At 44.8% G+C, this 16,947-nt stretch overlaps 1 protein-coding gene across 1 annotated transcript in view; it reads right to left on the bottom strand.

The window, feature by feature from the left end:
* Positions 1-16,947, bottom strand: part of CNTN5 (contactin 5) — a 1,198,205-nt gene that overhangs the window by 89,733 nt on the left and 1,091,525 nt on the right. The window contains exon 18 of the mRNA XM_083170083.1: positions 4,162-4,320. Coding sequence (XP_083026209.1) covers positions 4,162-4,320 — 159 coding nt within the window. The remainder of the gene's footprint in view (positions 1-4,161; positions 4,321-16,947) is intronic.

Consider the following 16,947-nt stretch of genomic DNA (forward strand, 5'->3'; position numbering starts at 1 on the left):
CTTATCATATAATTTGATATCTTTATGATAATGACAATTTCATATATATATATATATAATGCTGAATAGGCGCCGAAGCACTTCTTAAAACGAAATAAGATAGCCATGTCCAGATACATCCCTCTGTATCCCTACAGGGGATTCTTGTTAACCATCTGCTATTGTATCCTATCAAAGACAGGGAAGAATTGGTAGCTAGCGATACTGTATAGAGGTTATGCAATTAATTTTCTCCTGGGCACTGGTAGTAAGCCTTGCTTGAGCAATTCATTCTCATTAAGTTAGCCACAAGATGACAATCGAAGATGAATTGGGAAAAAAAAGCCTTTTCTCTTCTATGGCTATTGTAAAAAGCTAAAATCTGAACTACGGAACTGTGAGAGAAAAAGAAAAGTTGTATTATAAAAGTAATATTGATTTTACTAAAAAAAGGGGCATAAAGTTATTGTAAAAACCAAGAAAGAAAAAAAAAATATTTTATTTAGTTTTTACTGAAATTCATACATAACTAATTGGATAGATGCCCCGTGGAAATCAACAGCATCTTGCTGGTTTTCTTAATGCACTGTGATGTATTATATATTTGTAATTGCAGTGGGCAATCATGGCGAAAGTAATCTAGGAATGGAAGAATTGGCCCTTGGCAGACAAGAAAACAACACAGAAGAAACCCTATAAGTGAAAGATTTAACTGTATAACGAGACAAACTTGGGAGGGAATTCTCCTGTACAATGAATCTTTATCTGCAAACATATAATACTTTTAAAATCCCATCAAACTGACGGCTTCTGCAATGTACTTTCAATTTGAGCTGTGACAGTTTTTAGTCCACAAACTCTCCACCCCACCCCACCCCATGTCCGTATCTGCTCCTACTGTACCTCCAATCTAATCTATGTCTTTACAGCTACCTCTCTCTATAGCCATCAAGTTTAAAACAGATCGGTGTCCCTGCAAAACTTGCTTTCACTTTCTGTTATGAAATCTCTTAGCACACAAATATGTGCTTTAGTCCATGGAGTGGCATCTAGTGGTCACTGGTGGTACAGTGCTTCACATCATACTGGTGCATGGTAGTTTTATATATATATATATATATATATATATATCTCACAGACAATAGTGTTATATAGCGCCCTTATACAATTTACTAGGTGATTCCTGTCTTTCCTTAACTTTATAAGACCATAATCGACATAAGCATTTTTCAAATAAAAAACATTTATTTAAAACATTTAAAACATTTAAAAAAATCAAACTTTGACTTGAGATTGAATCTTGTATCAGAATTTCTTTAGATTATGGATCACAATAGAAACCCGACGCGTTTCGTCTCTTTATGAGACTTCATCAGGGGTGTTTATAAACAATAGATCTTTAAGGATCTTTTTTTTATCACAAAGCTGTACTGAAATTTCAATATTACGATTGTGACTGGTCCAAATAGGGGCCTTAAGTCCTTTTACTGTAAATTGTATAAGGGCGCTATATAACACTATTGTCTGTGATATTGGTGTTGGGGTCCCTCTAGTAGGGGATTCAGTGTTATCAAGCGACCGACCTAGTGTAGCGCAAATTCTACAGATATTGTACGTGATATATATATATATATATATATATATATATATATATATATATATATATTATTGGCAATAAATAGCATCACTCCAGGTACTTGTAAAACAAATTTTACTGTTAGGTGTCTACAGTGTTTCGGGCCGGAGCCCGTCTTCAGGACAGAAACCAGAATATATATATATACATATGCTGATTTTTTGCAACACATATACAAGACGTCTAAAAAGGAAAAGTCTAGATATCTCCCATAGCCGTTAACCAAATTCCAGCTATCATTTCACGGATGAAAACTGACGATGAAACGCGCTTGACTGAACTTGTGATTTGGTGGACCCATCACAGCTGGCAGAACAGCGGGGAGTTTGAAAATGTGCTATATTAAGCTATTGTTGGATGCTGCCCACGGTACACGGAGGACCTCCATTTAAATACCAATGGTCCAAAATTTAAAAGGAACAGAATGGATGTCGACAATTCCATCCTAAAACGACCTTTGTCAAGACAGCATATCGTAAAGACCATTGAGGTACAGTACAAGCCACTGAGAGCAGTATATACACATATGCACACATAATGTATATATGGATCGGACTGGCTCACAGGTTTACAATGGAAACCCCCAATGGGCACCACCACCCAGTAATTCCATTATATTGCATAGGTCTATGGTGTATTATCTACAGTGCATGGCTGTTATTAATCAATGCTGTTATTCTACAGTGCAATACTGCTATTAATTATATTGCATGCCCTGTTAGTATGTATACTATATATATTTATCCAAGGGCTCAGACCATGCACTAATGGTTAGTCAAGCCTCTAAGTATGGGACCCTACCACTGCATCCCCCTGGTGGCCCTTCATGCCCCAGTACGTCACTATGGTGATCTCAGCCAAAGGACCTTACCACTGCATCCCCTTCGGTCGGCCCTTCCTACCCCAGTACATCACTATGGTGATCTCAGCCATAGGACCCTACCACTGCATCCCCCTGGTGGGTCCTTCATGCCCCTGAACGTCACTATGGTGATCTCAGCCATAGGACCCTACCACTGCATCCACCTGGTGGGCCCTTCATGCCCCTGAACGTCACTCAGGTGATCTCAGCCATAGGACCCTACCACTGCATCCCCCTGGTGGGCCCTTCATGCCCCAGTACGTCACTATGGTGATCTCAGCCATAGGACACTACCACTGCATCCCCCTGGTGGGCCCTTCCTGCCCCAGTACATCACTATGGTGATCTCAGCCATAGGACCCTACCACTGCATCCCCCTGGTGGGCCCTTCCTTCCCCAGTATGTCACTATGGTGATCTCAGCCATAGGACCCTACCACTGCATCCCCCTGGTGGGCCCTTCATGCCCCAGTATGTCACTATGGTGATCTCAGCCATAGGACACTACCACTGCATCCCCCTGGTGGGCCCTTCCTGCCCCAGTACATCACTATGGTGATCTCAGCCATAGGACCCTACCACTGCATCCCCCTGGTGGGCCCTTCCTTCCCCAGTATGTCACTATGGTGATCTCAGCCATAGGACCCTACCACTGCATCCCCCTGGTGGGCCCTTCCTGCCCCAGTACATCACTATGGTGATCTCAGCCATAGGACCCTACCACTGCATCCCCCTGGTGGGCCCTTCCTGCCCCAGTATGTCACTATGGTGATCTCAGCCAAAGGACCCTACCACTGCATCCCCTTCGGTGGGCCCTTCATGCCCCTGTACATCACTATGGTCATCTCAGCCATTGGACCCTACCACTGCATCCACCTGGTGGGCCCTTCATGCTTCAGTCTGTCACTATGGTGATCTCAGCCACGGTTGAAGCTGAATTGCACAGCAGTCTGATACCTCCATGAAACTTCAGCGATCATTGGGTCACGTCAGTAATCTATAAATGTGTTTAACACTGCAGTCCCCTAGACTATCAAGAGATACACTGTACTGCTCAAAGGTGAATTTTCCACAAGGCAACCTAGCATTTTCCTAGGGCCCCACAGAAATATCCTGGCCATCCATAACGTTCCCAGAGGAGCAATGCGCGACTACCAGTCGAATCATGACAATACATGCACTTGCCCATGCTCCCAATGATCCTTTTGATGTTCTTTCATACGATAAAAACTATTTGTACACACAAAATGGTCTCATCCACTGTATACATATGTAGGTCGCCGCTGTTAGCCAAGTGTGTACCCAACTTAAGTCTCTGGGCGGAATTATATGCCGCCCGAGTTTATGCCGTCTGCAAGAACTCAGACTTTTTTTTAAAATGGGAATTAACTTACAAGGCAAAACCATGCCGTGTAAGTTAATTCCCCTTTAAAACACCTCCAAGTTCGGCGGACATCTCGCCCTCCGGCCGCCGAACTCAGGCGGCATTAAATTCCGCCCTCTGTTTCTCCATTCCACTTTGCAATGTCTCCTATAGGCAGATAATTGGTGAATAATTCTCCTCTTTAAATTTACTTGACCAAGAAAATCACCACCAGCTAAACTTTCTGTTAATACATTTATTGTGTTCTAGTTGTGTTGCTTTCTGCGACCCTATGCCCTATTAAGCAGGGAATTATGCTTACCTGTTTTCACAGTCTGCCAACCTAATGAAAAAGGACTGCGGGCTTGTAAGTTGTAATACGTGATGGGGCTGTGATTGTCAGCTCCGGGACTCCAGGACAGAGTGGCTGTGCTCTCGGTAATTTCCTCCACGATTACCACCCCGGGGGACCCAGGTGGACCTGAAAGACAAAAATTGTGTTGGATGTTGAATTGTGACGCTTACATCCACAAAGTAAAAGAGGGAAATGTTGTTAGTGTTGTTAGTTTTCAAGGTCAGGAACGTACAGTATTACAGTTTTTATCAAATAAATATACTGGTTTTAATAAACTGTGTTGTGGAAAACCAGATGGTGTTTGTTGTGGGTGAGGGGTTCTTCATATGAATCTTCTTACTACAGCATACCTCCCAACTGCCCCAATTTTCGCGGGACCGCCCCATTTTTTGGGGACGGTCCCGCTCCCTGCCCGCTGTCGGCAGTTTCCTGCAGCGGGGGGGGGGGGGGGGTAGGGAATAGGGAATAGATGCTGAATGTCTATTCAGCCGAGCAGAGGGCTAAAAATGGGGCATGGCCAGACGTGCCTCCATTTGCATAGGCCGCGCGCGTGTCCCTCTTCAGGGGATTAAAAAGTTGAGGTGTATGCTACAGTATGCTACAGGCTATCTGATTCCCTTACCTCCTTCAAGCGCTCCCTCAAAACCCACTTTTTTCGACTAGCCTATCCCTCCTCCTAACCTCTTTTGATCCTCCTATCCTGCCTCCGTTCCCCTCCGTTCCTACTTATCCTATTATATTTCGTTCGTCCACCCACCTATTTTTAGTATGTTAACTCTTATGAGCAGGGCCCTCCTTCCTCACGTACTCACCCTACCTCATTACCTCACCTGTGCTCCTGTCCTGTTCTTCCCTTCCTCTACTTCATCTTCGGTCTCCTTGACTATTTTGACACCTATTTCTGAACTGATGCTGATTTTAGTTCTACCAGCTATACCCCTATTTATACTGTATCTTTCTACACACCCTGTACGTTACCTTGTAATTTTTTTTTTTTTTTTTGCTATGTACGGCGCTGCGGACACTTTGTGGCGCCTTATAAATAAACGTACTACTACTACTACTACTACAGTAATACAGTACAATATGCAATATTGAATTAAGAACAGTATAAAGTAGTGACTGTGAGTAGACTTTAAGGGTGGTATTTACTAAATGTCGAGTTTGGTGCATTTTTGCTCAATTTTCAATGTTGAGCTTCCAGGGCTAAAGCACACATTTACTGAGAGTTGAAAATTCGTGCTCTAGCCATGAAATGCCAACATTGATAAAGAGTTATATTAAATGGATCAACATTGACCCAACATCGTCTAACGTTTACTTATACTTTACTTATTTATTTAGTAAATATACCCAACCCAGAGGATCCAGGTCATTAGTCCCTACATTCCCTTCCCTTTATAGAAATCCAGAGCTCTTGGGCACTTGTGGTAAGTAGGACTCACCAAAATACATCTTGATAGGTCCGTACTAAGGAGGAATTGAGACCGGTTCGGTTGGTTTTGAATACGGCCCCGTGTTTGATAGTGGGGGGTTTGACCATTTGCACACCTGCTGAGCCGTTCGCGCCAGGAAGGGCAGAAGGGAGATGGGCGGCGGGAGGCAGCAAGCGATCACCATAAAAACACTGGGTGTTCCCCTACATCCGCAGGTGTGTCGATGCCCGCTCAGGGTGGGTTGCTGATGTCATATGACATCAGCACCGCCCCCTTTTTCGGTGAACAGTTTAGACCGACTTTTTTTACCAAAGGGGAGAGAAATCATTTGATGGTGTGCGACCTCTCTCTTGCTTGGCCACATGCGAGGGGATGTGTCAGGGAACGCATCCCCTCGCATGCTAGTGCTCGACACAAGCAAAAGGTCGGCTTGAAAAAAGTCATCATGAATTTTTCATCTCTTTCCGGCAGCGGTCGGCAATGGGCACTATGCTGCGCTCAGGAATCAGCAAAGGCCTATCACATGCTCTTTCTAAGCTCGCCCCCGGACACCCATTGGCTAGTTTTACAGAAGGGCGGGCTTAAGATTCCCAGGCTCTCATGACTCCCGATGACTTTTACAACATGACTACTGTCCATTCAGTACATTTATTGCATAAATAATAACATGTATGTGTATGTGTGCTTAGCGATTCCCCCCTACATGGTCGGTGTTGCAGCCGCTGAAGATCTTCTTTAGATCCACCGTTCTGATTTATTTGTTTCCTCTGTTGGGGCACACCTAAGATGGGTTTCCTGTTACCCAGAAACATCCTAGATGGAGTAAGCGCTCGCCGCCGGTGTGTTGACGAGGACGCACCTGCGTGTGAGACACTCTTGCGTCCCCCCGTCAGAAGGCGCGCCTCTCTGACAGCAATTGCAAGCTTAGGGAATCTGGCTATTCCCGGTGCTGGCTGAGAGGCGCTCCATCTGTACATCAACATGAGAGGGGAAAGCTCGTAAATCCCAGTATACAGTACTGTATGTCTACTTTGCTTAAAATGTAACAAATTGTCTTCTGTCAAAGAGTCCTACTTGTGGGAATCTATCTTTTTATGACTTCTGGCTGATAAAATATGGCTCCCATTACAGTGCTTACTTATTTTCTGGCTCTAGTACATTGTTTTATGTCTTTGCGTTAGTGTTTTTCTGTGACTTTAGGAAAAAAGCGAATGCAGAAAGAGCTCGCCTCCAGCTCCTGGGTGCTGATAGGTCAGCCTGCGTTACTGTATCACTACCGCAATTGTAGATGTCTATTAATTACCTGTGAGAGGAGATTGCTGCTTGTTTTGTAGAGCTGGATTCATTACTTTAATAAGAAGGTCAAGATGGATTTATGTAAAGGAGGTTAATATTCCAATTTACATTAATATACAGCTTATTTTATATCTTACTAGTTGACGTACCAGGCGTTACTCGGGTTTGGTTGTGCAATTAGCATTACTTGAACTTTAACCTTCTTTTGTTTTAAGGTTAACAGCTTGCCATGCCCATGGTGTGATCAGCATACACCCCTCTGTGGTGGGCTCCCGCATCTGAGCACAGTTTTATTTATCATAATAGCCTATCTAGTTTATTTTTTTTTACATTAAAAAAATCTTTTTGGCCCCCCAGGACCCCCATGGGGATTTTAGAGGTGTTTTACCTCCACAGTATTTTTTCCAGATTGCAAGTCATATGTGTACAAAGTCAAGCTTCAAAAAGTGACAAAGTGGAGAATGATAACCAACCAACCAATCAGCTCCTACTTGTGATTTTTCAAACCCATCCTATAACATGGGAGGTAGGAGCTGATTGGCTGGCTGTTTATCACTCTCCATTTTATCACTTTTTGATGCTTCATACACCTGGCCCAGAATCTGATAGGTTGCTACGGGCAACATCTCATCTTCAATAACTAAACCCCTGAGACTCCCAGGGGGACATTTACTAAAAAATGGAAATTCTATTTCAGATGGGTTGTTGCTATGGGCAACCAATCTATTATCTTCTAGATTAGAATGTGCTAAATAAGCAACATCCCATGTGAATAAAAACTCCCAACTTAGTATACCCCCCCCCCTCTTTCTGTTGCAAGCCAAGGACTTGCAGTTCCACCGCAGCTGTAGCGCAACAGGCTGCTTATGTCCGTTCTGCTGCCATCTTCGTGGAGTTCTAAAGTTGGAAGTTTAACTGACAGATGCAATACATTATATGGATATGAAATATATTATATGTTGACAATCAAGTTTCAGAACGCTTGAAATATTTAAAGAAGAGGTTAGAGTACAGGGAAAGTCTTTATGCAGCGAAAGCACTTTGGAAGGCTACGATGTGGCAATGTATCAAGTTGTAGTCACCAGTGAAGAATTTGTGACAGGCCGCCAGGACCCGCTATGCAGATGTCATCCCTCTCATTCCTATATCATTACATTTTATGCCGGGCAGTAATCATTCATACTGTCAGCTGGATGGTTAGGTTGGAGAATCGTTTCTTCCCAGGGGCTATATTACTCCTCACAATCGCTCGCAAAAAATAGGAAAATAACCAGTTAGGAAAATAAAATGAGCACAGAACCTTGTAACCTCCCCCAGAAACACTGGAAAACATTTCTTTACTTATTCAGAATTCACACTTTTGGAGATGTTTTCCAACATTTAATAAATGGATACAGGTCCGTCGCTCGGAGAAGCTGTCAAGTTGTTTAATCATGACAGCTACCCTCACAATATCGATAGCTCTACAAGGTTAGACTGGTTGCTTGTGTATCTTTATAATCAGATGGGGATTTGTGTCATGGAGCGCAGTTCTACCCCCGTCTTTCCCATCTGTGGCCATGTCCAGTCCCGAGCATCATCCTGTGCTCCATTGTGCCAGCTGCCGCATACCAGGATATCGCCTCCACTCCCCACTATCTCTGCAGGTACCGAACACCACCATGTTACTGCTGGTCAGCTGACCACTGTTTCACCAACCACAAGAACCCATACGTTCACCTAACTGTATGCTACAAAGTTCCAAACACTGAATGGTAAAGGGGATAAAAGTGGTGTTGGGAGACTCTACAAGCTGCCCAGAATAACGTTGCTGTCACAGCTTTGTCTCAGCTACAGACTCCTCTGTACTTTCTCTCTGCAGTAATATTCAAGTGTATCCTGCTTGCTGGGTTCCTCTCAGCAATCCAGGAGTATCCAGATCACTGGGTTTAGATCAGCATTTCAAGTATATCAAAGAACGGTGGTGGGCTCAGTTGAGCATTCCAAGTGTATCCAGCTCACTGGGTTTAGCTCAGCATCCCAAGTATCCAGATAGCAGTGTTCCAAAACACTGCCTAGGGACAGGGCCGCCACTAGAAATTTTGGGGCCCGGGACTGACTTACAGTCCGGGCCCCCAGCGGCACAGCGCCATACCTCCGCCCGGCCGTCGCCGCCCCCTCCCCCGCACGCGCCCGCACGCCGTGCCCCCACACGCCATGCCCCCACCCGCCATGCCCCCGCATGACAGCACCCCGCCATTACTTACCATCATCCACGGCGCATCGTCCTCCGGCTCCTTCAGTGTCCACAGGTCCGGTGCACACACTGCACAGTGCAGCCTGCAGAGCGCCGAGCCACTCTGTGTCCTAGGCGCGGCACTCTGCAGGCTGCACTGTGTATTGTGCAGGGACAGCTGTACCCAGGGCACCCCCCTGTCGGCGGCCCTGCCTAGGGATGCCACTAACGGCAGCACAGCATCAGAGCTTTCCAATGCCCCAACAGAGGCACACTATCAGACCCTCCGTTTCTGCACCAGCACCCGTGGGATCATTTGCCTTTAAGGAGCTCAAGACCAGGATACCGCTGTCACCACCATTGGCCGTGATTCAAGGTCTGCAGCGGACAAGCTGCTCCACGATGTAAACTGAGGATTGCCGGATGGCAGCGGCTCCCGCGCTATTCTCCCTCCCTAGGAGAACTAATTAAGGCGCTATTTTACCTTGCAAAGGCAAATGTGCAGCACATACTTTTTTGTCTAGATTGCATCACATCTAGTTCAAAACGCACGCTGCTTTAGCACATCGCACACATTTTGAAGTAGATGCAATGTGATCTAGTCCAACACGCACAATGCCTGTGGGCACGTTAAGCTGCAGACCACATCTCCTGCTGTGGAGATCCGGCTGCAAGCTGCACTTACAGCAGATACTGTTTAATGTGCTCCCAGCTCCATAACATCCTGTAAAGGCAACAATGTGCCCTATTCAGGCTGGTTCGGCAAGCTGCAAACATCGCAGCTTACCGAGCGCCTAAGATGCCGCCAGTCCGAATGCCTGACCCCCCCCCCCCCCCCCACCACCACTACCAATCACCCTTTGCAACATGCGAGGCAATGTGTAACAAAAACACATCCCCTCGCATTCCATCCACTGCAGGACTGTGCATGCGCATAGTCAGTTATGCGTATGTGTAGCCGCTGCATGTAAGTGGCTAGGGGTGGCCATCATTGCAGCGGGCATGGTGTATAAGTATGCAATGGATGACCATCAGTGTTTTTACATATTGATGGTCATCCATTTGCTTAGAACGATTGGCCTGTGGGCCACTCAAAATACGGGGGCGTGGCTTCACGGGTGTTGGCCCCTTAATGAAAAAATAAAAACAAAACTATTCAGTTAAGCCTGACATCGATGGTGGGAAACCATCTGGTTCACCCCCATCGATGTCAAAACTATTTAACATCGGCCATAAACCATCGATGATTTCTAATCATCGATGGTCGATGGCCATCCCTAGCCATGGCAAACAGATTATTCGCTGGCCGCTCACACACAACAGTGCGGGCAGGGGCCAGAGGATTCGCCCATGGGAACGCCCAACATATCATGGACGCTCCCATGAAAATGCTGGGTGTTCTCATGGCAATTCCCTGATGACATGGGTGCCGGGGGCGGGCAGCTGACGTCAGTGTATGTCAGCTGCCCACCTGCTTCCCGCACAGGGCACAGGAGAAATCATTCAATGGTTACTGACTATCGAATGATTTCATTCTTCCTTTATGCTAAACATCCATTTGCAGCGGTGCAGAAGATTGCGATGTGCGAGGAGGGGGTGGGCGGTCGTGCGGGCGGTGCCTGCGGGACTCACAAGGCTGCGACATTCGCAGCCTTGCAAGTCAACCAGAATACCCGCCATAATGCTGCACTAGAGAGGAGAAGGCCCGACGACGTGTATTATTTGACTTTCCCAACGCTGTAGAATATCCCATGATTTTGCTACACAGACATAAATAAAGTCCATTACTTTCTCACCTCTCAATACGCTAAGCTATAAAAAAGTACCGAGACACAAAACAAAACTCGGAGACCGCACTTAGAATGTGCCGGCGTATTCACATTTGTGATTGCCTGTTTATGGTACTTATCTTCATTATGTACCTTTAGATTGCATTCCCTTCTGTTTAATAGTGAGAAATTGCAATTTATGATTAAAACCTCCATCCGTAGAGGAGGTTTGTGGACTATTTGCCAGCGCCATGGAAATAATGTAACGCCTTTTATGATAATGCATCATCATCAAAACAGAGAATAGATGTAAGCGCATCTGATTTTCTGGTAAATCAAGCAAGACGTTCCGTCATGATAACAGCCCCGTTGTGCTCCGATCGCTCTGCCGAGCGGAAGGTTATAGCAAACTGAATGGGCAGCGTTTTATACATTAATTTTTGTTGTGGTTTGGCAAATGGAGTTAAACAACTATTTGCTTGCTGATTTCTCATTCTTCTCTGAAACATTGCTCTGTTGCGAAGTTCTGACATTTAAATGAATAAGCCACTTATTTCTATGTACATTTATTACATACATTTGCAATAAGTGTCGGATCTGTGTGTGTGTGTGGGGGGGGGGCTGCAGCACAGTCCAAATTTCAAATAGTAGAGTCACACCAACTGCCAGTGAGTACCGGCCAGCGATGTTCGGCAGCGGTTGGGTTGACAGTTGGTGATCCTCTGTTTGAATTTTGAACTGCACTAAATTCCCCACCTCTGGAGCCGCCACTGCTCTGTAATGCTATACGGTCCTTATTTACTGGTAGTCTTTTATGCCATACAGGGAGCAAGATGCCGGTTGTGGCAGAGATGCTGGGCGTGGCACACCATATTTTACTTTACATTTTACATCCTATTCGCACCGCAGAGGCCCTAAAAAGCTGCTGACACTGTACTGTTAACCCTAGGATGAGAGTTTAACTGCACAGGAACTGATTTTACATGTACAAGGTCAGAGTTGAAGCACAACGGATGTTGTTGTGAGGAAAAGCTACGGCTGTTGTGTTGGAGCACTTACAGTATTATACAGATTCAGATTCAGGGGTAGATGTATGGAGCAGTGGAAAGGGAGGAGAAGTGGCCCATGGCTGCTCTGTATAATTTTATATTATGCAAATGATAGATGTATCAGTGAATCTGTATGGCATGCGATGAGATATAGGTTCTGATGGAACCTATAATAATGCCAGTTAATGGCCTATAGCAGTGGTTCCCAACCCTGGTCCTCAAGTAACCCCAACAGTGCACGTTTTCCAGGTCACACGGCAGGTGCACTCATTATTCAGGCACATTTGAAAAGATCCTCAGGTGGAGCTAATTATAGCACTTGTGATTCTGTGTGTGATTCTGTGTGGAGACCTGCAAAACATGCACTGTTGAGGGTACTTGAGGACCAGGGTTGGGAACCACTGGCCTATAGCATTAAATTACATATAGGGGGAAATTTACTAAAGGACATGTGTAAAAAATAGGTGTATTTGTATCCAGAAATACACTTATTTTTGACATTTACTATCCCGAAAATACGGCAATTCGTATTGGTATTGATAGCACATCAATAGGAATACGAATTGCCGTATTTTCGGGATAGTAAATGTCAAAAATAAGTGTATTTCTGGATACAAATACACCTATTTTTTACAAATTTCCTTTAGTAAATTTCCCCCATCATGTCATTTATTTTGGCCCCCACCCCCCCCCCCTCCCCACTATCCACGTCATCCTGAAGCGTGGCGAGCGGCGGCGGTACGCGTCCGACCGACCTTTTCATACCCCCACTATCCACGTCGGCATGGAGTTGATTTTACATAGTGAGGCGAGCGCAGCGAGCCACCGCACGCGTGCGCAGCGAGCGCAAGCATAATACATGTAACATAATACGCGGCCCCTCGCGGGGCTCGCCACGCTTCGGCTCGGTGGCTCTCTGTGATCCCCACACTCGCATGCCATACCAAAATGGCATGCGATGCGATTTTACTACGTTTGCGTATGTAGTAAAATTGGGCGCCGTGATAATACACAAGTACCAATTAATTTTTTCACAGGTGACCTAATTGTATAGCCTGTTAAAAAATATTGGTGAAACATCTGTGTTTTTCCCAGCCAATACTTTTCACCACTAATAGCCTTTTTACACTGATGTTCCGAGTCGCACCTGAGATTTTGCACCTTGCTCCGAACAGGGTGCGACCTAGCTTAAGACCTCTTTTAAGCTGGCGGCACTACCCGTGTTGGTGATGTCACCAGAGGCAGATCCCAACATGATATCTTCTGCAAGTCCCAGCTAATCCATTGCTGGGAACGGATCTCATTACCTGGGTTACTTGCTTACACACTGCACCATGAGCCTGATTGAATCTCTGTGCAACTCGTTATCCTGATTGAAATGGCAGGTCGCTCAAACTGGGGACTTTAAAGTACCCGGTTTGGACAACTACCCAGTTATGTGCAATAACCCAGGATATTAAGGGCAGTGTAAAAGGGGTATAATTGAATTCCCCCCTAAAGCCTTTGAGTAAAATCCAACCGAATGCATTACCTACATGCCTTCTCCATCCCTTTTGTCTCATTTAACAGTTCTCTGCCACTAAACAAGATGTATTTATGCATGGACCCGACATGACGTGAAAGAACGGGCCAAGCCCACAATCTACAGAGCTCTCCATCAGGAATATGACCCACATATCTGTGCCCATCCAATAACTCTCGGAGCTTCTACATCAAAATAGGCCAAATACATCCCAACAAATCATTCACGCACTAGGCGCCCATTTGTTCTATGTTCATCAATAACGACTTCTGTGACTTTTCTACCATCGTTCCGAGAACATTTGTTTAAATTTTGTTTTTTTTTTCTCGAGAAGACGCTGAAAGAAACTTAATGCTGTTTGATATCGTTTATAAAAATCAAATTACATTTAATCATGACCTTTCAGCGGAATGCACAAAAATACAAGAACCTGTTTTCTCTTCTACCATCCGGATGACTCAATATAGTGATCAAGAATGTATTTAATATTTATAAGCCTCCTTCTAATGTAAGTCCTGGGGAGAGCTGGAGCTATAACAGCAATGATTAATAATTAATACTACCAGCACATTAATTCATACACATCATGATGATGTCTAGCATGACAATTCGATTTAGCTTCATTTCACTCACACAGGGATCAAACAAATTAAGTTATGGTATTTGTATATTGCTTTTAATTTGCCTCCTGTAAATGCAAAACGGGGTAGGATGCCATTCCGCGTGTGCCTGAGACACTAACCATGAGATAACAAGAATGACCTTCTCTATTATGCAGGCGGATTTTCCACGCTTATCATTTTGTCCCGTTTCTTTTATAAGCTAAAGCTTTGATCGTTAAAAGAAGATAAACATAAATATAGTGTAAATCAGGGGTGGCCAAACCTGTCCTCAAGAAGAGAAGAAGAAGAGAAGGTGCATGTTTTCCAGGCAACCTGTGAATCTATAGTAGGAATGAATGCAGCAGGTTTGAAAATGTGACAGTTAGTAATGATAACAGCTGTGCACCAGATAGTTAACCTGGAAAACGTGGACCGTTGGTAGATTTCGAGGACCGGTTTGGCCACCCCTGATGTAAATAAACACAGGTACAATTAAAAGGGCACCTGCTTTGCTCTGCTTGCTCCATAACATCTAGATCAGTGGTGTAACAGGGAGGCGGTCATCCTCGGCCAACATTGGGAAGAACGGCACTGGCCGGGCCTGGCCTTCCTGAAGACACTATTAGCAGTTGTACAGGTTGCACGGGGAGGTACTGGCTGAAGGGGGTTCTTCCAGGTACCATATTAGTCAGATGCAGGGGCAGAGTCGGGGTAAGGCTTCTCTGCACCCAAGGCAAAACTTTAATCTTCTGCCCTCCCAACCTCACACTGCCATCAATACCCAATTTCGAGACCCTCAAGTGAAAGTACGAAGGTGACGTTTTAGAAGTTCCACAGCCCACCTATATTAAGTAGAACAATTCCTCATAGGCATCATTAATTTTGTAATACGAAGACTCGGTGGTGCCTATCACCGTGCACTGAATCTCCGCCGGCTGGGTGAGCGCCCCACGCTGCAGTGTGAATGTCTGCCCCAGGATGCCAATGGATGTGTACACTGACACATCAATTCGCAAGTGGGCGTACGGGCAAAAAAAAATCATTAGATGGTTCTGATCTGACTTTTATCTGCCCCGGAGATAGCCGAACAAGGGGCAGGCGCTAACGTCATGTGACGTCAGCCGCTCACCCCGTGCAGGCTTCGACCTGCCTGTATTTGCATGGCGACGCCCACGAATCTCTGGGCATCCTCATGTGCTAGCCCCCTGTCTGCCCACTGCCCGCCCTCATCTGTACAAACGCCAGTGCCTGCACATGTGTATATTCACCTATACTCATGCAGAGTGTTGACATGTTCGGCCAAAATTATGACACGCGGGTCAATCAGAGTGACCTCCATGGAGAGAGGGAGCTGTGAAGACAGAGATTGGAGGTAGGAGCAGATAGAACTGGGGGTGGGGGTGGAGAGTTTGTAACCTAAAAACTGTCACTGCTCAAAATGAAAGTAAAAACTGTCACAGCTCAAAGTCAAAGTACATTGCATAGACTTTTAACTAGTATTCTATAAAATGCTAGTTAGAAGTTAGAACCAAGCTGAGTCCCCCCTTTGCATATGTTGTAAGCCCCTCTCCACATATTTGTACATACAGTATAGTGATTACAAGTTACTCATTAGGAATGATTAATACGACACATCCAGCAAATTGATATTCCTTGAAGAAACAAAACCTTTGTCTGTGATAAGAAATAAGGATGCAGCTGCCATTGTGTAACCTTTCTGTCCCCGGAGAGTGTAAAAAACAGAAACAGTGTCAGTGTATCCTTCATCGCTAATAACCACCGCTCGTACGGGGAGAGGACAGAGGCGGCGGTGGCAGCAAAGATAGATAATTGGACGGGATATTCTATATGATAGGCGGAAAGAATGCTAGAGACCTGTATTCTGCTGGAAAGAATGAGAGAGGTGAAGTGACCTGCCAGCCGTTAGGACTAGGCGACAGATGTGGAGATTGCCAGCGTATATGGAACTGTACGTACAGTGCAAGCTGTTCTGTTCCTGACTTTTTACTAAGTATTATTTTTCTGTAAAAATAGGACAATGAATGCAGACTAGTTAAATGCCTTCAACATACATGAAGCAAAAACAAAATGTTTACATGAACGTTCTACATACAAGTGAATATAGCAATAATATTAGATCATTATTGCTATATTAATGACGGCTTCTGCAATGTACTTCACTTTGAGCTGTGGCAGTTTTTACTTTCACTTTGAGCTGTGGCAGTTTATAGCCCACAATTTCTCCACCCCACCCCCAGTCCCTATCTGCTCCTACCCCCAATCTCTGTCTTCACAGCTCCCTCTCTCCATATCCAGCAAGTTTGAAACAGATCAGAGTCCCTGCAAAAATAGCTTTCACTTTCTCTTATGACATCTGTTAGCACACAAAGGAGATACTTGGTCCGCCGAGTGGCCTCTAGTAATCAGCGGCGGTAATTTACCTCATGGAGGTGAGGAGTAGTTAGCCATTTATATATATCATCTATATATATATAGGGTGACATTCTATGGGATGAGATAATTAGACTTTGGCGAGTTGTTTTGCAAAAAAGGCCGAAATCGCATTTTTTTCCATTTTCGCATATTTAATGAGCTGCGAAAATGTGAAAAAAGTGCGATTTTAGCCAACAAGTTGGACACACTGGAAATGCGATGGCTGCTTTTCGCAGCACATCGCATCCAGATGTTTTCACATGAAAAAGTATACAAATCGCATATTTAATGGTATGCGATTTGTATAAAGTGTGTCTATAATAAATAATAAAAATCAGACCAGGTTCTGATGGGCGAATTAGCCAGAACCCTGCACAGATCGCAATGATCTGTGCAGGGTTCTGGTGTAAAAAAAAAGTTTAAACAGTTAA

Source organism: Crinia signifera, chromosome 2 (genome assembly GCF_055691185.1).
Source record: "Crinia signifera chromosome 2, ASM5569118v1, whole genome shotgun sequence".
Taxonomy (NCBI): Eukaryota; Metazoa; Chordata; class Amphibia; order Anura; family Myobatrachidae; genus Crinia; species Crinia signifera.